Genomic DNA, 27,107 nt, shown 5'->3' on the forward strand with positions numbered 1-27,107 from the left:
CTGATTACTTACCAAAATATTTTAAGACGTAAAATGTATCTGCAGAGCAAATAAGTACGTAAATATAGTATCCATAGGGTAGGTCCGATATGTTTAACTTAAATATAGTATCACAGAGTAACCACAGCATGTAAAGGATAAATATAGTATATGCAAAGCATCTACAGGATAAATACGGTAAATATAGTTTCTACAAAGTAGGTAGGGTAACAAATAACATCTACAAGGTGAACACAATATCCGCATGAAAACTATGGTATATATGGGCGGCATGCAATATCTACAGGATAAATATAGCATATATAGTCTCAATAGGCTCGTCAACCTCGCGTTATGCTGCGCACGGGGAGTCAAGCATGTGTCGTTTTCAGAGTGAGGTTACAGCACAGACACAGGCTTCGGCCCCACCGCTCTGTGTGGTGTTTGTGTTCCACACCAGTCCCTTCCCTCCCCTCTCCATCACCATCTTCTTCTGTACCTTTCCCCCTCGTGTGCTTGCCCATCTTTCCCTTAAATGCATCTTTGCTATTTGCCGCAACCCCTCCCTGTGGCAACGAGTTCCACATTCTTACCACTCTCTGGGGAAAGAGCTTTCTCCTGAATTCCCTATTGGGTTTTTGGTGACTACCTTATATTGATGGCTCACCCTAGTTCTGGTCTCGCACGCAAGTGGAAACATCTCGAAAGATTCAGTTAATTTTAAAGTTATACGTTCTATCCTGATTTTGTGCAATATTTTTATTTTATATAATTTATATAATTAACATGTATAGGAATCTGGGAAGCAGAGTTGGAGCATGTCTGCGGCTGCTGGCGCCAAGAGGCGGTGTGTCGGTGAGGAAGCGGATAGACCTTTGGGGGATTCCGGAGCTGAATGTATGAGTGTGGGAAGAGGTGCTACTGTTGGAACTCTGGCTATGATCAGAGTGCAACCAAGCAAGGGCAGAGCCTCAGAGCTGGACAATGGAAGAGGGGCTTCGGAGGGGGTGGTGATAAACTTTAACAAAGTCTGCAAGAGAGATCAAGGAGAATGAGAGGGATAATGAGCCATGGTCACAGTCATCTCTGAAAATGTCATCTCTGTCTTTGCCTCGGGACCTTTAGGTGCTGTGGACGGGTGGGACGCTGGTTTGGAGAAATGACCACAGGGAGCTCCAGTAGAGGTGGAGCTGTCAACATATTCAAGAACTTGGAGAAGAAGAAAAGGTTGGAAACGGGGCACTGGTCCGCGAGGGCGGAGGGCCCAAGGGTGTTATTTTAGTAGTTTGGAAAGGGAGGAGGATAGTGCCTGAGGAGAGGGAACCATTAACAATATCAGGTCGCTTGGGGCCAGGAAGAAAAGTTGGGTCGTCAGGGGTTTAGTGGGAATGCGGTTGAGGGAACAAGAGGTGGATGAGATGAGCTTGGAGAGGTGGGAGACATGGAGCAGATACTGGAGATGGGTTCAAAGCTAGAGTATTAAGATGACTGGCGTGGGGGGGGGGGGGGGTGGTGGTGTTATTGGACAAGGGGGAGCGGCCAAGTTTTCTTTGCCGGGGCTGGGCTGAAGAGGGTGCGGTTGGATGAGGGTCGAGTGATGTGAGTGGTGACAAATACAATGGTCGAAGATGGCTTTGTTAGTGATGAAGACCCACAGAGTAGATACCATGCTGGGAAACAAGGGGGCTGTTAATATGGACGGGCGTTTATATGGAGGGAGAGGTTTAGTGAGGACAGGCCGACGGTGAATTCAGAGGAAAGGGGGCAAGAGGAGCTGAGGTGAAGATTGGAATCTAAGGATAAAGAGACACATACAGACGCTGAGGGAAGAGAAGGGAATATATCACGGGGACAAAGGTGGAGCTGTAGACAGTGAGGATTCTAAAGGAAAGGTGAGTGTGAAGGAACAGGGTGAGGTACTGGAAGGTTACAGGGTAAGTAATAGTATCTGCAGGGTAAAAGCAGTGAGTAGAATTTCCGTGGAGCTCCCTGCTCTTGTGCCATAACCTGCGCCGCTTCTGCTGGTTCTCCAGTCGGGCCGGAGATCGGACGGAGACCCGCGGATCTTCCAGGCGGAAATTTCAGACGAATATTTGCAGAGTAAAAAAATCAAGATAAATAGAACAGGAGAGAACGTTCAGTGCTGCAACTTCAGCGGAAGATCAGCGGAATCCTGCGAAAAATGGCGTAAACGGGTGGTTTGAGTTGTTCACACCGAGAATTCTGTCCAACTTCTGCTGATTGTAAAGCAATCGATCTATAGAGCTCTGTCGGAATTCCAAATGGGAGAAATACAAAGCAGTCACGGCAAGCACATATTTACATGATAAATATGGTATATAACTACAGTGTAATATTCACAGATAAAGACTGAGTGCAGTATTGCAGATACATTCAGTATCAAGAAGACAAGAAAGAACGTGCATTTATATAGCGCCTTTCACAAGCACATCCCAAAGGGCTTCACAGTCAATTAAATAATTTTGAAGTGTAGTCACTGTTGCAATGTAAGGAAACATTATATATACAATACTACAGGCATATATTGTATTTTCAGGATAAATAACTACAAATTAAATTAAGATAAATACAGAATCGACAGGTTAAATATAGTATCGACTTGGGAAACGAGCTGTGGGATGCAGCAGTAACTGTTGGGTAAAGGCAGTGTCTGTAGAACAAATATTTATCCTCAGAATGAACAGTGTATCTACAGAGTGAATTGCGCATCCAACATCTACATACAGGAGTTAGCGGGTAAATGTACCATTTGCAGAGTGACTGCGGGTAAACCCAGTGCGTCAGGTAGGTGCAGTAGAGCCAATAATGCAATGCTTGACACCTGCAGCACTGCTGTGCATTGGGCACTTGCTCACCAGAGCCCGCTCTATATTGTACTTTATAATGCGATATGACAGCAGTTGTGCTGCTGAGAATCTGTCCATGTTGCAAACTAATTCAGTGAGGCCTCCCAAAAAATGATGATCAGGTCATAGCCCTATAATGTGGTCCCACCACTCCATTTAAAACAATGGGCGCACGCTCGCCGCCTATCTCTAAACATCAGCTCAGCTTTGTTGTATTTGTATTTCGTTCAACCCCTTTCTATCTGCAAGTCCGGGCAAGAGAGGTCAGGTATGCAAGACAGGTTTGTACTCTGGGCGATCGAATAGCCAGCCTCAGGCTGCTCCCGGTGTAAACGGGCGACTGTACCTGGATATTTGGGAAGAAATCTAGATGCGGAAGGTACGATTTCCTGAGGAATCTATGAAGAACTTTGCAATGTCCCGCAGTCAGACAGAGGCACCACTCAGGATCAGAGTAACCGCCTCCTTCAATGTGAAAACTCATTCATCCTCCCGAGCAACAACAGATTTTAATGTCACATCACCAACCTGCAATGTATTGTTGCATCAAGGGGGTCGGTGAATGAAATTTCACTGTGGAAAAGAGCCTGTAACTTTATTGTCTGCCTGTATTTCCCAGCAACTTCAGGAAGAAGGTCGCCTCCTTCACTCGTGCCGCACTGGAAGAGAGTAAGAAAAGAAGGAAAAGCAAATATTGTCTCCAAGCTAAGAATCTCCTCAGTAGGAGTCAAGGATTGAAGATTCGATAACTTCCCTTTGGTCTACACGTGCTGGTACCTATTACATGCGGCCCTCTCCTGCACCAAGACAGAGGAAGGAAAATGAGTTTGAATAATTAATAAGACAGACGAGTTCCACCCAATCTAGGGGTTGCTTATATGAGTCTGAACATGCAGCGTGCAGATACCGTGCACTGGCAGCGTGCAGATACCGTGTACAGGCAGCGAGCATGCTGCTAATTGCTTGCCATATTCAATAGGACACAACCCAAACACATTGTTATGGCAGCTTTGTAGAGTGTCTTATGAGCAATGAATATACCCACATGTTGGGAACGACAGATCGTTGTCCGACCGCAGTGCATTGTCCCTCGATGACACTCCTCCAAGCTTGTACTGAAGACTGCGAAAAGGTCACATTGTAAAATGAAGAAAAATGTCAGCACACTTTGAGAAACTTCCTGAGACCAATAAATGTCTTCCTCACTCCCTCTCTATTTACTCCCTAAAGCAGCTGGGCAATGATCATTCCCCAGGTCCACCGTGCACAGGGCAAACACAGAGCAAACACAGGACATACATAGGGCAAACAGAGCAAACACAGGGCATACACAGGGCAAACAGACAGTATCCACAGGGCAAACACAGGGCAAACACAGGACACACAGGGCAAACACAGGGCATATAGGGCAGGCACTGTAACCACAGGGTAAAACACAGTATGTACAAGGCAAATGCGGTATGTATAAGGGCTCAGCAATGCTGGTGAGGTGGAGCATGCAGGGCAATGTTATGCGCTCGGTGGCACCTTGCCTTGGGTGAAGCCTATTGGCGCTCACAGGCAGGAAGGACCTTTCACCAAACCTATTTAAAGGGAGCGTGCAGAACTTACAGGTTAGTTGGTGGTTTGTCATTTCAGGCTGCTGGTTAACTTTTGAGCGTTTTCTGACTCTGGAAAGTTGAGTTTAATGCTGAGAAGATTCTGTTGGTGTTGCGCTGTTTTTGGCCGCCTTCGAAGCAGTTTGACTGCAGTGATGGGCCGTCTGGCTTCCTTCGTGGTTGGAGGACGAGGGGAGCAGCAAAGGTAGGCAGGGGAGAGCAGGAGCAACTGGGACAAGAGGGATGAGCAGTGCACTGCACAGAAGACCAGACTCGCAGCGGATCTTCAGGGAGCATTCACTGAGGAGCAGTCTGAAGCGCCTTCGCTTCACCACGGAGGTTGTCACCAAACTTTGTCACCTGCTGCTGCCAACTTCTATGCCACGGGTTCCTTTCAGACAGCAGCAGGTAACATCAGTGACATATCAGGGACATATCAGGGACATATCAATCAGTGACATATCAGTGACATGTCAGTGACATATCAGGGATATGTTATCAGTGACATAGCCATCAGTGACATATCAGGGACATATCAGTGACATGTGAGTGACATGTCAGTGACATATCAGTGACATATCAGGGACATGTCAAGGACATATCAGGGACATATCAGTGACACGTCAGTGACATATCAGTGACATATCAGGGACATATCAGGGACATATCAGGGACATTTAAGTGGCACGTCGGTGGCATATCAGTGACATATCAATCAGTGACGTATCAGTGACATCTAAGTGACATATCAGTGACAGTCCACTCCTGTATCAGGGAGGTCACCAAGGCGTTTCCATGGATGGAGTGCAGCAGGACCAGAGAACAGGGAGCAAGGTGCGACAGAGTGCGCCCACATTGCCTCGCATGCTCCACCCCACCCGTGTGGCACCTTTATCAACTGAAAGGGATTCCAGTCCCTCAAAGTGCAGCTGGTTTGCGACCACAGGCAATGCATCATACAGGTATGTGCCCGATTTCCGGCATCAGTCCTCTGTATTGCCTTTATTCCCGCCTGGCAGACAAGTTGCACTGGGCGGCAAGGGCTAACTGCTGCAGAAATGATTCATGGCTCCAGTTAGGAACCCGGGTACAGCTGCAGAGCAAGCCCACAACCAGAGGCCCGCTGCCACTAGAAAGGGCATTGGACAAACAATCGCCGGCCTCAAGCGACACTCCGCTGCCTGGACTTTCCAGAAAGGTTTTGCCTTACACCCCTGAGCGGGTATCCGGATATCGTCACCTGCAGCAGGTATAGAGTCAGCACGACATGCACAAGCCAAGTTAATCATATACAGCATCTAAAGGTAAATGCAATATGTCCCTGTAAATATAAATGCATATAATAAATATGTGCATTGTAAATACTGCTTGCAGATCTAACCAATGCACAGTGTTGAACTTCATGTAGATTGTGAACACAGAGAGCATAAGGTTAAAGCAACATATTCAGAATATATTCATTCACAATACGTGCACGGCATTTACAGGGTTAATAAAGTATGCATATTATGCAAATGCTAATAGATCATGTACCCTATAAATACAGTATAAATAAAGCATGCACATGTCAAGGATATCAAATACATGGGAATAGATCACGCGCCCTATAAATACAATGTTTACAGATACATACAGTATTTACTGGATAACTGCAGGACACACACACAAGGTAATGCGTTATGATATGGAAAGCACAGCTTGTAAACCATAAATACAGTGTGTGCAGGTTAAGTGTAACACACAGGGTAAATAAACATTCCCACAATAAATACAGGATGCAAGAGGTAATTCTCGCATGAAGACGGTCAGTACTATCAGCATAGGATGAAGGCAGCATGTACGGTTAATACAGAACATCTTGGCACGGCAAATAAGCTGCACATAAGGTAAGAATGTCATGCACAGGGTTACGGCAGCCTATACAAGATAAATACACACATTAAGTGCACTCTGTACAGGATAGATACAAGATATGCAGAGTGAATATGGTCTGCAGACAGTGAATTCAGTAAGCACCCGGTAAATCGAGAATGTACAGGGCACGAACAGCATGTACTGGACAAATACAATCGGTACAAAATAAACATGTTTGTGTAGAGAGTTAATACCAGACAAAATAGGCGTGAAATGGAGAAAACACAGAGTGTATCAGGTAAACGGGTTACACGATGTGTACGTGTTTAATTGCAATGTGTACAGGGTCAAGGGAACGCGTGCAGAGTTAATACGCCATGGAGAGGGTGACTACAATCTGTAACTACAGCAAGTACAATTTATGCGCGGGTTAAATACAAAATGTACAGGGTAAATACAAATTGTGCGGGATTAATATAGCGGCTACGTGGCAATACAGTATGTGCGGAATAAATAGAATATATTCAGGGTAAATACTGAATGTACAGAATAACTATAGAAAATACAGGATAAATAGAGTCTGGGTAAATAGGTTAAATGCAGCGTGTACAGGGTAAGTACGGTATACCCAGTGTTATTGCACCATGTACATGTTAAGGAGCTTATGTAGGATGGGCGAGTGCCCAAATCGGAGACAGGGCCGGCTTTTTTTTGTTTGATTCTATAAACATAAAACTCAGACAAAATTTCCAGTTTATAAAGTAGGAAAGGAACCTCGGCGTGTGTGTGGAGCCAGGGGTTGCGAGCGCTGTATTGGAACGAATGAATCATCGATAACATTTTAATTCTCAAGAACATTTAAGATTAACTTTAAAAAAAACGAAGCCGAGTCGTTCGCCTTGTGTGGGGGCGTGTGGATTGGGAGGGGAATGTGCAGGGGAAGGGAAGAAAGGGCCTGAGCCGCTGTCATGTCCCAGTTTGTCGGCTGTGTGTGGGGAGAATGTGCGCACACGACAGATGGTCATCTGGCGCTCCCCGGGGAGAATGAGCGCTCGCAAAGCGGGCGCATGTCAATCAGCGCCTCTCATGTGATGCGTGCTGCCAATGACGTGCTACCATATGGCCTGGCACCCGAGCTGGTACCGCAGTTTGGTGGAGGTGCCACTCTCGGCTTGTCGATAGATTGGCGATGAACGGCTTTGCGAGACGCCCCGTACCTTTCCCAACCAGCTAATCCCACAAGGTGCCGCTGAACAATGAGATAAAACTCGGCTCGGCTCGGCTAATTACTGCAGGTAATGTCCAATCTCAGGCCAGGTTACAGGCGGATTGAGCCCACTCTCTCTCTCTCTCTCTCCCTCTCCAGCCGAATGATGTGTGGCATATGGCTGCAATCCGCCAGCAAACTTGTATCCTTTATCTTTAAATCAGCGTCTGATCAAAAAATAATAATTCTAGGCATCTAACTTGGATTGTGATGTAAGGGCGGAATGTGAGTGGGAATGGTTTAAATGAAGACAATTCGGTATTGGTATTTTCCCAAGTACCAGTCGCCTTTCCAGGCTGAGAGAATTCTCTCCCGCAACACCTTGACTATGTCATTTTGTTAAAAAAATGAAATATTTAATTTAGAAAATAATTGTCCAAGTTTGCCCCAAATGAAGTTGAACAAATTTGATGAAATAATCCCGGGAGCGGAACGCAGTGTTTTCACATAAAGAACCGAGAGGCGCTGGCGCCGCGATCCGCCTCTTCCCCCAGCTTCGTTCTCACTGAAATCTCCCAATTATTTCCCCATTCCGGACAGAGGGCAAACACAAACAATTGTATTTTAGAATGCAGCAAACCCGTGTGTAAATAGATTTAAAATCTACAGAAACGCGCAGGCAGGGTGATGTGTGGAGCAGGTATTTAATGTGTGCAAATCGAACCAATTTATTTACTGTCAAATGAAATATTTAAACCGTCGAACAACAGACTTTGAGAGGAGCTCAAATTTAGGCGATCAAAACTGTCATTGCCAATAATTGGAAATTCCTCCGGCCCGGTGAGAATTCAGGAGCAGATTTCCTGGTGTCGGAGCCCAGTTAAAGTTGGTGCAGGAGCGGCGCGGGTGGAACCACAATCTTCACATTTCAATGCAGATTTTGCTGTGGCGATTATTCCTGGTGAACCAGAGACAGTCGCCGGTTAGTGTATTCTGTCCGCAATGTGAAAGTCACAAGGCAGCGGCGGAAAGTCAGGCGCAGCCTGCGCCACACTTGGGAAAATGTCCGGCCCGAGAGATGGGCTTTTGTAACATCTGGCTGTCATTGGCAGAGAGGCCTGTGAGGGTAGAGAGCCTGTGCTGGGTACAGCGGCCTGGGCAACTTTCCTGGGTCCCAGGGCTCAGGGAGATGTGACTGTGGTCCGTGCCTTGTGTAGGGGGTTTAATCTGGCGGGTGTGTGAGCGCATCCAACTGTTAACCATAATTTTAAAACTCTGTTTCCATTGCTGATTTTTCAGTAAAGATGTTGACCAGGCTGTTCAGCGACTCCTCTCTCATTCCCGAAGTTCAGAAATATGCCAGTTGGGCGGATGAGAGCGACAGCGAGGAGGACAAGATCCGAGAGGAAGCGAACAGTGAGAGCTGTGACCCTCAGGACAGCCAGGCGGAAGACTCTCTGAGTCTGCCTCAGGATAATGAGGAGGGGGAAACGGGGATGGAAGAGGAAGAAGATGAGGAAGAGGAAGAGGCTGATGAGGAAGATGGCGCCAGGCCCAGGAAGCGGGGCCCAAAAAGGCGGAAAATGACGAAGGCCAGGCAGGAGCGCTTCAAGATGCGGCGCCAGAAAGCCAACACCCGCGAGAGGAACCGCATGCATGATCTGAACTCGGCCCTGGACAATCTCAGGAAGGTGGTTCCGTGTTACTCAAAGACACAGAAACTCTCCAAAATAGAGACACTTCGGCTGGCCAAGAACTACATCTGGGCTCTGTCAGAGATCCTGAGATCGGGGAAAAGACCCGACCTGGTGTCATACGTGCAGACTCTGTGCAAAGGCTTGTCCCAGCCTACCACCAACCTGGTGGCCGGCTGCCTCCAGCTCAACTCCAGGAATTTTATAACGGAGCAAGCCCAGGACGCGGCGCGCCTGCACGCCTCCAACTCCTCATTCGGTATGCACCCCTACTCGTACCAGTGTGCCCGGCTGCCCAGCCCGCAGTGCCCGCCCAGTGCGGTGGGTACTGCCCACCCGCTCCGCTCACACCCTTACTGCAGCACCTACGAACACCTGTATGGAAACGCATCTCCAGACTACCCCAGCTCGGAGCTGGAAGGGCCGCTCAGTCCCTCGCTTTGCACTAATGGCACCTACCCCCTGAAGCCGGACTCGAGCCCCGACCATGACAAGAACTACCACTACACCATGCACTACTCGTCGCTGCCCAGCGCCCGCGGCCCGGCCCACGCTCTGCTATTCGGCTCGTCCGGCCTGCGCAGCGGGCTGCACTCGGAAAACCTCATGTCGTACGACTCGCATTTGCACCACGACAGGGCGCCAGCCTATGAGGAACTCAATGCCTTTTTCCACAATTAACTGAAGACAGCGAGTTGGCGCTCCGCTGCCCCTTGGGTCGGATTGGCAAAGGCTGTGACAGTGAGATGGGCGAGTCAGCCTCTGACTGCAGTCTCCAAACACTCGGCAAACTGCAAGTGTGGAGCAGCCTGCGACTCCCAACACAATCCCGCCCAACCCAAACTCTTCCAAGTGCTTCCGCAAGCCCCGGAGCCGGCGCCAACAGTTGGTTGTTGGACTGCGCGCCGGTCTGTGTGTCTCCCGGCGGACAGATGCTATCTCCATCCAATTCACTTCCTACAATTGCGGCGATGTTTGGGGCGGATGTTTGGCTCTGTGTATACACCTGGATCTCGCTCTTTCTGGCGTTAGAATCACTGGCCAGAGGATGTTCGATGCGTTAAACACGCTGACCCCGAAACTCTCCCCCAGTAAAAGCAATAACGGAAAATCTATGCAAGTAGAAATGAAAATGGAGCCGGTCCTGTCTGATGGACACTAACTCGGAACAGGCTCCAGGCTGAAGGCCTCCTGCTCCCTGTAACTCGGACCAATCGGCGTTTCCTAAACCTGCACTTTTTCCATTAGCAAACTCCTTCCTAGTGTTTCTCCGTAACCCGTCTTTCTAGGTCATTTTTTCCGATACTTAAAAAAACAAATTCTATTTCTCTTCCAGGAACTGCCACAAAATGTTCTATCTGTCAAAAGACAACTGTTCTTACAAATTGTTTTGTTAAATATGTGAAGAAAAGCCTCTGATAATGTAAAAGGGTGACATTTAACGCCGGCCGCTTTCCCAATGTTCCGTTCACTAAACCCGGAACATTATTACAATCCATTTCGTTTTTGTCAATTTTAAACAAAATTAACTGTCTCCCATCATTCCGTTTTCGCCGAACGAACTGGTGAGGTATTCCGTACTGTCCCGAGCTCTTTCTGGGCAATGGGAGTGTCTCTAAATATTGTAAACCTCCCCTTTAAATATCCGCCTGCTCAACCCTTCCCTTAACCTCCATATCTCTGGGGAAACAGACACTCTCAGGAGCCTGCTCCCTTTAAACTGCACGAAGTGTCATTGCTCTAACTCTGCAGAAAGTAGCGGCCTCGAGTTATTGCGAGAGCAGGTTTCAAACTCACAGTTCCGTCTCTGTATAAAGTGAAGTGTAAGAATACCACCTGCTGGGCCAGGGCTATTCGGAATAGTGTGGGGCTGTTGGGAATAGTGTAGAGATGTGGGGATTGGCGTGGAGCTGTTGGGAATAGTGTAAGGATGCTGGGATTAGTGTGGGACTGTTGCGACTAGTGTGGGAATGTTGGGATTAGTGAGAACATCTCTTGAAATCCCGACCCGCTAGTTTGGCTTTAGCGGTAAAATAATTCGAGTAATTCCCGAGAAATATCCCGTATTGACCCGTGAATTGGACGAAAGGGTTTTTCTGAAAGTAGAGCATAATTTAAGGTGACTGTGGAACCGGTCCTTCGGCACGGACCCTCAACCCGCCCAGGATAGGTTTGGCAGGACCGAGCCTGGACTCCTGACCCCGGGATAGGGAGCAAATTCCCGATCACAGCATCAGGGGGACGGAAGGGAGCAAGGGTCAGTGTGAGGGGGAGGGGCCAGACTGAGGGGGAGGAGCTAGAGGGACGGGAGGGGCCCAGCGTGAGGGGGCGGGGCCGGTGGGAGGGACCAGTGTGAGGAAACGGGGCCAGTGTGAGGGGGAGGAGCTAGAGGGAGGGGGAGGGGTCAATGTGACGGGGAGGGGTCAGAATGAGGGGGCGGGGTCAGTGTGAGGGGGAGCAGCTCGATGGAGGGGAAGTGGGTCAGTGTGAGGGGGAGGAGCCAGTGTGAGGGAGAGGAGCTAGAGGGAGGGGGAGGGGCCAGTGTGAGGGGAAGGGGATCAGTGTGAGGGGGAGGAGCTAGAGGGAGGGGAGGAGCCAGTGTGCGGGGAGGAGCCAGTGTGAGGGGGCTGGTTGTGTGAGGGGGAGGAGCCAGTGTGAGGGGGCGGGGTGTGTGAGGGGGGAGGAGCCCGGGTTGATCTGGTAACTAAAGCGGGCGGAGTGAGCATTCTATTATTAATGAATAATACATTGCTAACCTTAACAAATGAGATTAGTAATTCACAACCGCACAGGGGAAAATGTATTTTTTGTACTGAATAATCTCTCTTTTCCTGTCTCTGTCTCTCTCCCCCTCTGTACCTGTGCCTCCCCATCACTCTCTCCCTATTCCAGGCTCTCGCCCACTAATCACTCTTCCTGTCCCCGTCCCTCTCTCCCTCTTTCTATCCCTCTCGCTGTCTATCTCTCCCTCTCTCCCTCACTCTATGTCCTTCTCTCCCTCTCTCCACCCTTCTCCCTCTCGTTCTCTGTCCCTCTCTCTCTGCCCCTCTCACCCTCTCTCTGCCACTCTTTCTCTGTCTATCTCTCTCTCTGTCCATCTCTCTCTCTGTCCCTCTCTCTATCTCTGTCCCTCCCTCTCTCTCTGTCCCTCCCTCTCTCTCTGTCCCTCCCTCTCTGTCCCTCTCTCTCTCTATCTCTCTCTCTCTCTGTCCCTCTCTCTCTCTCTGTCCCTCTCTCTCTCTCTCTCTGTCCCTCTCTCTCTCTCTCCCGCTCTCTCTGCTCCTCTCTCTCCCCTGTCCCTCCCTCTGTCCCTCCCTTATCTCTGTCCCTCTCTCTTTGTCCCTCTCTCTCTCTGTCACTCTCTCTCTCTCGCTCTGTCTCTCTCTCTCTGTCCCTCTCTCTCTCTCTGTCCCTCTAACTCTGTCCTTCTCTCTCCCTCTGTCCCTCTCTCTGAATTTCTCTCTCTGTCCCCCTCTCTCTCTCTGTCGCTCTGTGTGTGTGTCTCTCTCTCTCTGCCCCCCTCTCTCTCTGCCCCTCTCTCTCTCTGTCCCTCTCTCTCTGTCCCTCCCTTTCTCTGTCCCTCTCCTCCCTCTGTCTCTCTCTCGCTGTCCCTTTCACTCTGTCCCTCTCTCTCTCTCTGTCCCCCTCTCTCTCTCTGTCTCTCTCTCTCGCTCTCTGTCTCTCTCTCTCCGTCCCTCTCCCTCTGTCCCTCCCTCTCTCTGTTCCTCTCTCTCTCTGCCTCTCTCTCTCTCTGCCCCTCCCTCTCTCTCTGCCCCTCTCTCGCTGCCCGCAGGTCTGTTCCTGGCCTGCTGACAGTGCGCTCTCTAATTGAAGTGCTGTTCCCCATTCCCGGTCCGAGATGTAATTCTTTGTGGTGTTACTCTGGTTTAGATGATTATCCCGAACTGGAACTTTCATATTATTCCAGTGTTATTATCTATCCTCGTGTCTCTCAGTATGTGTGTATAGAGCGGGAGAGGGAGAAAAACAGGAGAGGCAGCGAGACAGAGAGAGGATGAGGCAGAAAGAGAGATCGACGGAGAGGAGAAAAAGAAGGAAAGACTTGGATTTATATAGCGCCCTTGACGACCACCGGAAGTCTCAAAGCCCTTTACAGCCAATTAAGTACTTTTGGAGTTTAGTCACTGGTTGTAATGTGGGAAAGAGAGAGGGAAAGGGGGGTTACAGAAAAAGAGGTAGCGAGAGGGGAGGAGAAAGACGGAGACAAGCGGAGAAGTGAGAGAGAGGGGGTAGAGAGGGGCTTGGAGAGAGAGGAAGAGAGAGGGAGGGGAGAGAGGAGGAGGGGAGAGAGGGAGAGGGGGAGGGGAGAGAGGGGGGGGGAGAGGGGGAGGGGAGAGAAGGAGGGGAGAGAGGGGGAGGGGAGAGAGGGGGAGGGGAGAGAGTCGTGGAGGGGAGAGAGGGGGATCGAGGGGGAGGGGAGAGAAGGGGAGGGGAGAGGGGGAGAGAGAGGGAGGGGAGAGAAGGAGGGGAGAGAGGGGAAGGGGAGAGAGGGGTGAGAGAGGAGGAGAGGGGAGGGGAGAGATGGGGATGAGAGGGGGAGGGGAGAGAGGGGGAGAGGGGGAGAGAGGGGGAGGGGCGAGAGGGGGAGAGAGGGGGAGGGGAGCGAGGGGGAGGGGAGAGGTGGGGAGAGCGGGGTATGGAGCGAGGGTGTGAATCATGAAGCGACATGTTACTGATTCTGATTCTAAAGTTATCCCATTTCTTATAGTTCCCACTCCCCAGTCCATCGCAGCTCATGATCATTCGGTTATTTCATTCGGTAAATATATGCTCTGTTATTGCACAGATAATATTTTCACGGGATGTTGCACCCGAGTCACACAGATCGGGAAAGTACTCGGTCCGGTCCCAAGAAAAGGCGGGTCTGTACGGTCTGCAATGTTTGCATCCAATCCCGGAGTGCTGCCGTTTGAGATTTACAAAAATCTACTTATTTTATTCAGTGTTATTCGCAACGGAGTGTGTGGCGCATCCCATCAGCCAAGCTTCGTTAAAGTTCAGTGTGAGCGCGGTCCTGGTCAGTCCCGGGGAGCGGGCCCGGTTTGTAGGGTAACCCGAACTCTGGGGTCCTGAATTCAAAGTGATTTGAAGAGATTTGGTGAAATGGCTGAAGCCGCAGAGAGCTGGGTGGTCTGTTTAAAGTTCCGAAAGCCTTGTTTGAATTTCCCTATTCATTCTCTGAAGTGAAATATTGTCTTGTAATATTCGATTACATTGAAATTGTCGAGTTAGACCGTCAGATATTTCGTTAATGTTGCGGAGCGCAATCCGTCAGATGTATTGTAAGGAAAGATGTTCTGGACAATCGGCGATTTGCACCAACAATGCCGAGTGTGTGAAGTCAGATTTTATTTATTCTATCTCAAAAATGAACGAAAATTGAGCGAAGACGATGTTTGAGACGATGAAGGAGCGAAGTGTCGAGCGGCGCCTTCAGCTGAAGGTGTGAAGCCGGAGTCAGAGCCCGGGAGCCCGGGAGTGCAACATGTTGGAGCCGGCCCCTGTGCGGAGACTAGGGCTGGCTGCTTGTCCTCCCAGACCTGTGGCTCCCACACAGACTGACACTGGCCCAGGATGGACCGGGGCTGAGGGGCACGGGCCGACCCGGTATGGCCGACACCGACTCGCCTCCCGCCTGCTGCCAGTTGATATGAGAGAGTGGAAGGACTGAGGGACTGAGGACATGCCTCCCCACACTCCGGCCCAGTCACACTGAAGTGACTGATCGCAATGGCACTACGTAAAAATACTAGAAACTGTAGTGTTGTCAATGGCTGTCGCAGCGAGCCAGGTTTATACTTTAACTGTATATATTATTTAATGTGTATAAATATTACAGGATTATGCACTTAAATATGTTTACAGCTAAACTTTGCACAGACTATATGTAGTGAAATTGTGTCCCGTGTTGTGCATGGTTGTTTTACTGATGGTCCTTGTTGAAGGCGCTCTGACTGCAGAGTACCTGTGCTGTTATAGAGAGCCCGGTGCAATGGAAGCGGCTAAGCCCAGTCTGAGCCCCGGGAACCGCTCCTGCTCACTCTGAGCCCCGGCCCAAATGTCTGATGGAGTTCTTCTTCTCAATTTCTTCCAAACCATTTCGCTAGAAATGGCGACCGGAGAGAATGTTCCTGAAAGTGTTTGGGATGTGGGAGTGGCCGAGCCCAGGGAGCAGAGTGACAATCCCAGACTCACTCCAGTGTTACACCGGGAGCCCCGCCGTGTTACATTGGCTCCTTGCAATGACTATCTCACCAGGGAAGGCTGCATTTGTATATTGCTGGTTAAGGTGTTCTCTGCTGTGTGCTTCCTTTAACACTCATTCTTTCAATGAACTGTGGGTTTTTGTAAAAGGTTAGTGAATAATCCGATCTTTGATATTAATATGCGCTCTGCTTTCTTGCCTTAATATAAAGATGTAAAATTGGAGATCTGTGCTTTGTGTGATTGGTGTTTGCCATTTTCCTGATTCTGAATTTTCTTGCAATGAATTCTGACCATTTTTAAGCTCGGAATCGATCGTGCTTCCTTCTACTGAATAAAATCTGGAAGTGAAATCTCCGGCTGCTTCTTGCTCTCATTTCAGTTTTCCGGCATCCCACATTCCTGCTGTTTCTCACCGCGAGATTACTGCCCGGCATCAAACATAGCGGGCCGCCCGCTCCCAGAGCGCGGCCGCCGGGCAAGGGTCGATTCCCCGCTGCATTTCTCGGAGCACCCTTTCCATTTGTGGAAAATGAGCGGGCGGGTTGTCCGGGTTCGGGGAGAGAGTGGAGAATAGGGAGAGACAGAGCGAGAGCGGCCGTATGTAGGAAAGTATCGAGCAGCAAGGTTGGATCATCATTACATCCCAATTCCCTCACATTTAAACATGGCAGTTTGGTGTCCGCCTGGAGCTCCGGGACTCCGGCACCGGGACTGGGACTCCGGAACCGGGACTCCGGGACTCCGGACCGGGACTCCGGGACTGGGACTCCGGGACCGGGACTCCGGGACTGGGACTCCAGGACCGGGACTCCGGGACTCCGGACCGGGACTCCGGGACTGGGACACCGGGACTCCGGGACTGGGACTCCAGGACCGGGACCCCGGGACTCCGAGACCCCTGTACCCCGGGACTCCGGGACTCCAGGACTCCGAGACCGGGACTCCGGGACTGGGACTCCGGGACCGGGACCCCGGTACCCCGGGACTCCAGGACCGGGACTCCGGTACTCTGACACCGTGAAACCAGACCTTCCATTAATGTCTGTTCCCTGGGCCGTGTTTGCCAGAAATGTCCAGAACATCAACAAACCAAGTTTTTTTTTGTCTCTTTTTATTTGCTATTTAAATATTAGGGTTTGTGATATTGGACGGGTCTGCGTTTACTGAAATGATTTTACCTGAATTTATATAAATGGAAACACAACCAGATGTTTCAAATCCTATTTATTGATTGCTCCAAAAAAAGGCGCCTTTCATTCGGACTCACATCGGGAGGGTTGACCCTGCTCCCGCCGAGTGGGTGTGAGGGCCATCTATATGTGAGTGGAATATCGATCTGTATATGGGTGTAATATCGGTCTGTATATCGGTGTAATATCGATATGTATATGGGTGTGGTATCGATCTGTATATCGGTGTAATATCGATCTGTATATGGGTGTGATATCGATCTGTATATCGCTGTGATATCGATCTGTATATGGGTGTGATATTGGTGTAGTTTCCACTTCTGCCAATTCACCTCCACAGTGCCCCTAACATCACCTACATGCTGGGCCGTGGCATCATTCACAGGTGAATGTACACTGCTGGCAGCCAGCTCTACCCCTCCACCACTTCTCTCCACCCTTGCACTGCCTTTGTGGAGTCAGATTGTTTGTCCAACTTCCAGTCGCACATTCCTCCAGCTCCCAGCATAAACTCCGACCCCATGCCCCAATCCTACCCCCACTCTCAGCTGTCCCACTCACAACTACAATATCCTGTTGGACCTGAAGCCAAGTTTCAGCCCAATATCCTCACCAGCCCAAGGTCACTTACTTCCTGCACAGCATTGCTCGCCTCAGAACCCCTCATCAGTGCCTCAACTATTGCACTGCTCCCCTGGCCATCCTCAGGCGCTACACAAGGCAGCTTATCCAATGTGCAGCTGCCCAGATTCTGTGCTGACCTTTGTCTGAGGTCTATGCTCGCTGACCTAGTGTCCCAATGCATCAGGTTTATCTTTAAATCCCCTCTAGCCCAGCACCCCCTCCCTAACCCCTCCTTGCTCTGACTCGTGCTTTCCCCTTCTATTGCCCCACCCTTGCAGACATAGCCGGAATCTATTTCATGGGATTCCCTCCCGAAAGCTCTCCACCTCTCCCTCCACTTAAAAAAATCTCTCAAATCTCTTGAAGCAGGCTTCTGGTCATCCATCCCAATCTCTGCCATCACCGCGCCGCCTGGATGATGGCCCCATACACATGAGAGCTGGATTTCTGAATGTGATCAGTTTTATGTATGTAATGAAAGGCTTTAAGAGCCAGGACTGCGGATGACTGAGGGAGCTGTCCCCTCACTGGGTACTTATGCCAAGTCTGAACCGCATTCTCAACCAGGCTCTGTCCCAACATTGTCATAAATGGCAGTTAGTTAAAAACAATATGAATGAATTGAATCTTTAACTGACAGGTTTTAACATTTGCAATTTTGAAAGTGTTTCTTGGGTTTGAATTTAAGAGAACAGAAATCACGCAGAGTGCTACTCGAGAAATGGTCAGCGCCGCCTGACCGTTACAGGGACATTGCAAGAACATACACGGTTTCATTTTCTATTTGAAAAGCTGGGACGTTCCTGATCAGTTTCCCTATTTTAGGCTGAATCAGATTACACAAATATCTATCCCCGCCTTCCTGCGTCTCTCTCTGACTTCACCTGCTCTCTCTCATCTTGTTTTCTGTCACCTTCTCTCATTTTGTGCCTCTCTCTCACACTCTGTCCATCCCTCTCTCTGTGGGATCAGTAAGGTCACACGATGCAACCACCTCTGTGGCCATGAGTGCAGGCAGGGCCAAAAGCGATCCTGCCCCAAGCCGCCTTTCCCGCAGCGCAAACACACAGAAACCCCGGCAGCAGGACTCTTGTTCCCCACAGCTCGCCTGTTGGGAATGGCTGGACACGGGATCGGCCGAGGTGTTGCTGAGGTCCGGTGCCGGACTGACTATTTCAGTCTGTATTAATGCGGACTGTGTGAAGTGACGTTTCAGTCACCCGTGCGAACAGTGAAGGTCGAGCTGTCCTTTACCAGGTGTTGTGTGAAAGGTGGCCAGCCGTTGTCACTTACTCCTCGGCTGCATTCCAGCTCGGGGCTCGCTGCATGATGAATGGTGTCACCCGGCGCTGCCGTGGGCCCGACCAACACACACTTCACAACACCAAGTGAATCATGGAAGGAGAGCAGTGTGTTCATCTCCTGACAATGTTCAGGGAAAGAGACGAGCAGTAAATAGCACAATAAATATTACAGAGCCAGGATAAGGAGAGAGAGAGACAGTGAAACAGACAGAAAGACATAAAGGGAGCGAACGAGAGCGAGTGATGGAGAGATCAAGTGTGTGTGAGAAAGAAAGCAAGCGAGACAGAGTGACCGAAAGTGGCAGAGTGGGAGACTGATATAGAATGACAGAGTGACAGAGAGCGATAGAGTGTGTGTGTGAGTGAGAGAGAGAGAGAGAGAGAGAGAGACATAGATAGTGAGAGCGAGAGAAGGAGAGAAAGAGAGTGAGAGATAGTGAGAGAGAGAGTGTGTGTGTGAGAGAGAGAGAGAGACAGAGATAGTGAGAGCGAGAGAGGGAGAGAAAGAGAGTGAGAGATAGTGAGAGAGAGAGTGTGAGAGAGAGAGAGAGCCAGAGATAGTGAGAGAGAGCCAGAGATAGTGAGAGAGAGAGCCAGAGATAGTGAGAGCGAGAGAGGGAAAGAAAGAGTGAGAGCTAGTGAGAGAGAGAGTGAGACAAAGAGTGAGATAGAGAGGGTGAGATGGGGAGAGAGAGTTAGAGTGTGTGAGAGAGTGAGAGTGAGATAGAGCATGAGATAGAGAGGGATATAAAGAGAGGGAGAGAGAGAGATAGAGATAGAGGAAGAGAAAGAGATGGAATGAGAAAGATAGATAAAGAGATAGAGTGAGAGATTAAGAGATAGAGTGAGAGATAGTGAGAGAGAGTGAGAGACAGAGTAAGAGACAGAGAGAGTGAGAGACTAAGAGATCGAGTGAGAGATAGTGAGAGAAAGCGAGTTAGAGAGAGACAAGTCTACAGAGAGTAACTCCGAGTATGTGGGGGCGTGGAGCAAACCGCTTCACATCAACTAATGCAAAGGATCAGCGACCGCGAGACATGAACTTGAATATTTGGGTCCGGCGGGTTTGAAATTCCAATCTTTAAACGGATTCTGGCCTCTCGGCCCTTTCGATCGGTTTTTCGCGCTCTGACTGGGAAGCCCCGGGGCCGTTTACAACCAAGGTTATTTCTTTCTATTATAATAGTCATTTAAAAACACATAACACCAGCAAACAATGAGCTCTGTGTCAAGAGTGGGTCAGCAAATAAAGGGTCAGCATTGAATTGCAATTAAAGTGATTGTATTTACCGAGTTACTCTGCATTTACCCGGAGTTACTCTGCATTTACTGAGTTACTCTGTATTTACCCGGAGTTACTCTGCATTTACTGAGTTACTCTGTATTTACCCGGAGTTACTCTGCATTTATCCCGAGTTACTCTGCATTTACCCGGAGTTACTCTGCATTTACTGAGTTACTCTGTATTTACCCGGAGTTACTCTGCATTTACTGAGTTACTCTGTATTTACCCGGAGTTACTCTGCATTTATCCCGAGTTACTCTGCATTTACCCGGAGTTACTCTGTATTTACGGAGTTACTCTGCATTTATCCAAAGTTACTCTGCATTTACCCGGAGTTACTCTGCATTTACTGAGTTACTCTGCATTTACCCGGAGTTATTCTGCATTTAACTGGAGTTACTCTTTATTTACTGAGTTGCTCTGCATTTACCCGGAGTTATTCTGCATTTATCCCGAGTTACTCTGCATTCACTCTAGAAATTGCGTCGTGCCTCGTTTGGAGCGATAACTTTTGTGGGAGCGCAAAAGTATTGCCGGGTGGTAAACAGTTGATTCTGCCGGGAACTTCCGCTTTAGCGCTCCAAGAGGGAAGTGGAGCTAAATCAAGCGCTGCCACTTCCCTTAGAGTGTTAAAGGGAGCGAGAAGGGCGGTATCGGCAGGGCGCTGAGCAACGTTGCGCGCAGCGCTGCCGTCTGTACAGACTTCTTCCCTCCCTTAAAGGGAAGGGCCAATGTTGCGTTCATTGAAGCCTGAGGCTGTGTATGTTCGTCGACGGCACCTGTGATAGGCGCACAGCCCCGAGCGCTCTGGGAGACCAGGGCCGAGCGCTCTGGGAGAGCTGCGCACTCTGGGAGACCAGGACCGAGCATTGTGGGAGAACCGAGCACTCTGGGAGAGCAAGGCCGAGCGCTCTGGGAGAACAAGGCCGAGCGCTCTGGGTGAGCCGAGCACTCTAGAAGAGCAGGGCTGAGCGCTCTGGGAGAGCCGACCACTCTGGGAGAGCAAGGCCAAGCACACTGGGAGAGCAAGGCCGAGTGCTCTGGGAGAGAGCAGGGCCGAGCACTCTGGGAGAGCCGAGCACCCTGGGAGAGCAAGGCAGAGCACTCTGGGAGAGCCGAGCACTCTGGGAGACCAGGGCCGAGCACTCTGGGAGAGAGCAGGGCCGAGCGCACTGGGAGAGAGCAGGGCCGAGTACTCTGGGAGAGAAAGCCGAGCGCTCTGGGAGAGCCGAGCACTCTGGGAGAGCAGGGCCGAGTACTTGGGAGAGAAAGCCGAGCGCTCTGGGAGAGCCGAGCACTCTGGGAGAGCAGGGCCGAGTACTTGGGAGAGAAAGCCGAGCGCTCTGGGAGAGCCGAGCACTCTGGGAGAGCAGGGCCGAGTACTCTGGGAGAGAAAGCCAAGCGCTCTGGGAGAGCCGAGCACTCTGGGAGAGCAGGGCCGAGTACTCTGGGAGAGAAAGCCGAGCGCTCTGGGAGAGCCGAGCACTTTGGGAGAGCAGGGCCGAGCAATCGCGGGTTCCAAAGAAATGAAAACACAGCACACTGGGGCCAGAATTGCATTCTTGCCCTACCTAACCACCACTGCCTTTATTTAGCGCGCCCCAGGCGGCCAGTTTAGGTGACAACGCCTCCTGTAGCTGCTGTTGTTGATGCCTGGTGATGCTGCAGGGGGCGAAAGTGAATTTTACATCCGGGGCGGTAACGGGACGCTGCTCACCGGATGACATCACAATCTCTGGGGCGCAAGAGAGCAAGTTTTAGCGGCAGCGCAAACCCGGCAGGGAATTTCGCAGGCGTCGCTGGTTTTGCCGCACCCGGTCGGTAACCCCGTTACCGCCCCATTACCGCCGCCTCTCCCGCAGGCGGTAACAGGAGGCACAAACCAGGCCAATTTCCCCATCCAAGTTACTCGGCAATCACTCCAAGTTACACTGTATTTACTCTGAAATGCCTTTTCCCACAGTTGTATTATTCTCAGTTCCATTTTTGTGAGTCAATTTTCTGAGTTGAGCTGTCCTTTGGATAGTAATTGTCCGGGTTCAGTTCCGGTGCTGTATCCCAGCCAGCCGAGGAACTCCTGCTCAGACACAGTGCAGGTGATTCCTCTCCTGGTCTAGCCGCCTGCCTAGAGCCTCAGTCACTACACCACACAGTGCAGGTCCTGAGCATCACCCTGACTCTCTCTTCCAGCCTGTCACTTTGTTTATCAGAAAATTTTCACTTCTTTCTATCTGGATCACTGTTTATCTCAGTCACTGCTTCCTGCTCAGAATTTGGTTGAAATAAAGTTGTGGAAGAAATTGCCAAGCAGATGTGTTGAAACCAACAGTATAATTGGGTTCAAGGTGCAACGAGACGCTCTTGTAGATAGAATAGGGATTGGGAGGATATGGTGAGAGGAGGGCTGCAGTCGGTTGGGCTTGTTGGGGTTAATGGTCTGTGTCTGTGAGCGCCTTATGGTTGACCTCTGAAATACTGAGGCCCACAGCCCCCGGTCTGCTTCTTTTACAACTCAGACAGAGCAACAGAAGTATCCACAGGTCCCCACCCCCATTAGAATTGCTGTAAATTGTTCAGCACTGTCTGCGTCCTAAAGCATGCACTTTTAGCTGTACTAACCAATTTATGGTGTCCTCTGCCTCAGTTAGATCAGGCTTTCGGAGTTCAATAGCCACTAATCTCCAGTTGTAAAGTGAATCAGCAGTTTTGGTGCTCAGTGCAGCAGGACTCACACTCACTGCGATCACATCCACGTACAGAAATAAATCACGGTGCCACATCCAGTGATAACTTGGATGCCACAGTAACCAGGCAATCGAGAGTTGGCAGAGGCTGCACTCCCCGGCTAGGATCCTGGCTGTATCTACCACAATTATAGGCCGGGCACAGAGGACATCAATACCACACAGCACTTCTGTGCCAAATGTGTGCCGGGGGTGATGCAGGAGATGCAGATTTGTAGCTGGCATTCCACAACATCTGCTTCCAACAAGCAATTTTTTTTTGATGTTTATAAAACATTTAAAAGTAACTTCTAAAAGCATCTTTTCTGCAACACTGTGAACCCTAAATGCTCCTCGTCAAAATATCCACCAGGATTGTGATTTGCTCCTGGAGTTTCTGAAATCTTATGCAGCTCTTTAAAAACAAATTGCGAGTGATGATCACAAGTCACTGGCTTTAACCGTGGTGCTGAAGCTGCGCTTTCTCACTGGCTCGTTACTGATCTAACAATCTGATCTAAAATAAAATGTGGCAGATGGATGCTGGGAGGCTTCGTGTCTGTGCCGAGGAGTCTCATATCCAACTAGCAATGTAATTGATGGCTGATGTTAAATGTTAGAGGACAGATTGCCAGGCTGGGGATCAGGGCAGTGTCCCTGAGCTAGGGCGGGGAAAAATCAGCCAGGCTTCCGAGTACAACTCTGGCAAATGCAAAATAAATCAAAGGGAGGAATTTATTGGATTTAATAAATGTTTAAAAATGAGACTGAAGATCGCCAAATCCCCAGGACATGAGGGTTTCACCCAGGGAATTAAAAGAAGTAGGTGGGGAAATTGCAGATGCTTTAGCTATAATCTTCCAAAACTCACTCAATTCAGAAATTGTGCCATTGGATTGGAAAATTGCCAATGTCATTTCATTATTTAAGAAGGGAGGGAGAGAAAAAAACAGGTCGCTACTGTTATGTATGGAATAAAGGTTCAAACTGAGTACTGTTTAACTAAGCAAGGTACAACCTTGGCTCTGCTTTATTTAGGCCCAAAGTGCCTGACTCTCAAAATGGCTGGCGTTTTATACCAGAGCAGCAACATGTGCATGCTGCTCAGTAGCCTCCAACAATGACGCCATCTGGTGGCTACAAACAGAATGTACATACATGACAATACCCTCCTCTGAGATCTTATCACTGTCTTTCACAGGTTGCGACGGTCCGGTGCTTTGCACTCCCGGGTTGACCGTCTCAGTTCGATTCCAGCCTTGGGTGAGTGTGCGGGGTCTGTTGTGGCTGATGGCTGGATGACTGACTTTTTGGGGGTGGCAGTGGCCATGTCAGGAATTGCAAGTCCATTTTTATTGAATAGGTCCGTGATGGAAATTCCGGGTTCACTGATGACCCTTGAGTCCTCTGAAGACTGCTGGTAGGTTGGTTGGTCGTCGATGGTTTCTTCGTCCGACTGTTCTGGCTCATCTGTGTGCCTCAGCTTTGTCTGATCCATGTGTTTCCTGCAAGTTTGCCCATTCTTGAGCTTAATAACAAATACTCTGTTGTCCTCGTTGGCCATGACTGTGCCAGCGATCCATTTGGGACCCTGACCATAGGTCAACACATATACAGGATCGTTAACAGAAATCTCGCGTGACACAGTTGCGCAATCATGGTACCCTTGTTGACTCTGTCTTCTGTATTCAACATGATTATTTAAATCCGGGTGTACCAGAGATAGCTTGGACTTAAGACCTCTTTTCATCATGAGTTCAGCAGGCGAGACCCCGGTGAGTGTGTGGGGTCTTGTACTGTAACTCAGCAGTATGCAGGACAAGTGGGTCTGCAGTGACCCTTGGTTTACTATCCTCATGCTTTGCTTGATAATTTGTACTGCACGTTAAGCTTGCCCATTGGATACAGGCTTGAACGGTGCTGACCTTACATGTTTTATGCCATTAAGTTTCACAAACTCCTGAAACTCCTGACTGGTGAAGCACGACCCATTGTTGCTCACCACTATGTCAGCCAGACCATGTGTCGCGAACATGACATTGAGATTCTCTATGGTTGCCGTGGACGTACTGGATGACATGATTATGCATTCTATCCACTTGGAATAAGCATCCACCACCGCTAAAAATATCTTGCCCAGGAAGGGACCTGCAAAATCTACATGGCCCTGGACCAAGGTTTGGATGGCCACGACCACAGACTCAGCAGCGATTCCGCTGGTGCTTTGCTGAGCTGCATGCAAGTGTTGCACTGATGCATGCATGCTTCCAGCTCAGAATCAATTCCTGGCCATCATACATGGGACCTGGCAATGGCCTTCATCATCACTATACCAATGTGTGCTGTGTAACTCATGTATGAACTTCTCGCTCCCTTTTTTGGGCATTACAACTCGATTGCCTCACAATATGCAAACTGCTTGAATAGACAGTTTGACCTTGCGACGAGTGTTTGGTTTGGCCTCCTCGCACATTTGCTTAGGTATGGCAGACGAATCCCCTTTGAGGATGCAACCCTTTACCACCAATAATATTGGGTCCTGGCTGGTCCAGGTCTTAACTTGTGGAGCTGTGACAGGGGTTCCTTCACTCTCAAAAACATCCATGATTAACATTAGATCTGCCGGTTGTGGCATTTCCACCTCCGTTGTGGCCAATGGCAACCGGCTCAAAGCATCAGCACAATTCTCTGTGCCAGGTCTGTGGCAAATTACATTATCATAGGCAGATAGTGTCAGCGCACACCTTTGGATGCAGGATGAAGCATTGATATTGATACCTTTGCTCTCAGAAAACAATGAAATGAGCAGCTTTTGATCAGTCTCTAATTCGAACCTCAGACCGAACAGGTACTGATTAATCTTTTTAATACCGTACACACACACTAATGCTTCTTTTTCTACCATGCTGTAGGCTCTTTCTGCTTTAGACAAACTTTTGGATGCATGCGCGATAGGTTGAAGTTTCCTCGACTCATTGGCTTGTTGGAGTACGCAACCAATTCCATATGATGATGCGTCACAGGCCAAAACTAAACGTTTACATGGGTCATAATGTACCAGCAGCTTGTTCGAGCAAAGCAGTTTGGTAGCTTTCTTGAAAGCTCAGTCTTGCGATGCGCCCCACATCCAGTTTTCTCAATAGCATGTGCAGTAGTTCTAGTAAGGTGCTCAATTTAGGTAGGAAGTTACCAAAGTAGTTGAGTAGACCCAGGAACGAACACAGCTCCGTTTTGTGAACATTCTGCAGCATGGGTGCATTCTTGTTGGCCAGGGTTTTCACATCAGTAGGTCTGATGCCATCAGCGGCGATTTTCCTCCTGAGGAATTCGACCTCCGGTGTCATGAAGATGCACTTCGAGCATTTCAGCCTGAGTCCCACTCTATCCAAACGCAGTAGAACCTCTTCCAGGTTGTTTAGATGTTCCTTGGAGTCATGACCAGTGATCAGGATGTCATCTTGGAACATGATGGTTCTGGGAACAGACTTCAGTAGACTTTCATGTTCCTCTGGAATATTGCTGCAGCTGAGTGAATTCTGAAAGGGCACCTGTGGTAAATAAACAGTCCTTTGTGCATGTTAATGCACGTGAGTCTCCTCGACATCTCGACCAACTCCTGTGTCATGTAGGCCGAATTCAAGTCCAGTTTTGTGAACGACTTCTCTCCAGCTAGCGTCGCAAACAAGTCATCAGCCTTCGGTAATGGGTATTGATGTTGTTTCGAAACCCTGTTGATCGTAGCCTTGTAGTCTCCACAGATTCTGACTGTGCCATCACTTTTCAGCACAGGAACAATGGGGCTGGCCCATTCATTAAGTTGACCGGTGATATGATTCCTTCATGCTGGAGTCTGTCCAGTTCAATTTTGACCTTCTCCCTCATCATTTACGACACTGCCCGAGCTTTATGATGGACAGGTATTGCATCTGAGTCCACGTGGATCTGCACCTTGGCTCCTGTGAAGTTGCCGATATCCGGTTCGAACAGCGAGGGAAACTTGCTCAATACTTGGGCACATGTATCTTCCTCTGATGACAACACCTTTATGTCATTCCAGTCGCATCTGATTTTCTCCAACCAGCTCCTGCCGAGCAGCGTTGGGCCTTTGCCTGGAACAATCCACAGTGGTAACTCGTGAACCGCACCGTTATATGACACATTCATTTGTGCACTGCCAATCACCTTTATCAGTTCTTTGGTGTATGTGCGCAGCTTGGCGTTAACAGGGCTCAGCCTGGGCCTCACAGTCTTAATATCTCACAGCTTATTAAATGCCCTCTCGTTCATGATCGATTGACTCACCCCCGTGTCCAGTTCCATCGTTAAACTTCACATTAATCATAATTGGTTTACTCTTGGTTATGAAGGAGTACATTCCATACACTTCCTCCTCTGGCATCTTGGATTACGTATCTGGATCTGCGCTAGTCTGACTCTCATCCTCCACATGGTGTGTCGCAGCTCGCTTGCTCATCTGCGGACACTTGCGCTGGAGATGCCCCACTCTCAGCTTTTGCAACTATATTGCTTAAATCGGCACTGCTGGTACCGATG

The 27,107-nt window shown here is 49.4% G+C and overlaps 1 protein-coding gene and 1 long non-coding RNA gene across 2 annotated transcripts; one reads left to right on the forward strand and one right to left on the reverse strand.

Moving 5' to 3' along the window:
* Nucleotides 1–2,227: 2,227 nt before the first annotated feature.
* Nucleotides 2,228–3,940, reverse strand: LOC139233650 (uncharacterized). The gene is made up of 3 exons (XR_011588193.1): nucleotides 3,892–3,940; nucleotides 3,375–3,505; nucleotides 2,228–2,246 (listed from the first exon to the last, which is right to left on the reverse strand). It is a non-coding gene; the product is annotated as an uncharacterized lncRNA (long non-coding RNA).
* Nucleotides 3,941–7,365: 3,425 nt separating this feature from the next.
* Nucleotides 7,366–9,880, forward strand: neurod2 (neuronal differentiation 2). The gene is made up of 2 exons (XM_070864058.1): nucleotides 7,366–7,450; nucleotides 8,810–9,880. The coding sequence occupies exons 1-2, from the start codon at nucleotides 7,403–7,405 to the stop codon at nucleotides 9,878–9,880; spliced, it is 1,119 nt and encodes a 372-aa protein (XP_070720159.1). The 5' UTR covers nucleotides 7,366–7,402.
* The last annotated feature ends 17,227 nt before the right edge of the window (nucleotides 9,881–27,107 follow it).

Source organism: Pristiophorus japonicus, chromosome 21 (genome assembly GCF_044704955.1).
Source record: "Pristiophorus japonicus isolate sPriJap1 chromosome 21, sPriJap1.hap1, whole genome shotgun sequence".
Taxonomy (NCBI): domain Eukaryota; kingdom Metazoa; phylum Chordata; class Chondrichthyes; family Pristiophoridae; genus Pristiophorus; species Pristiophorus japonicus.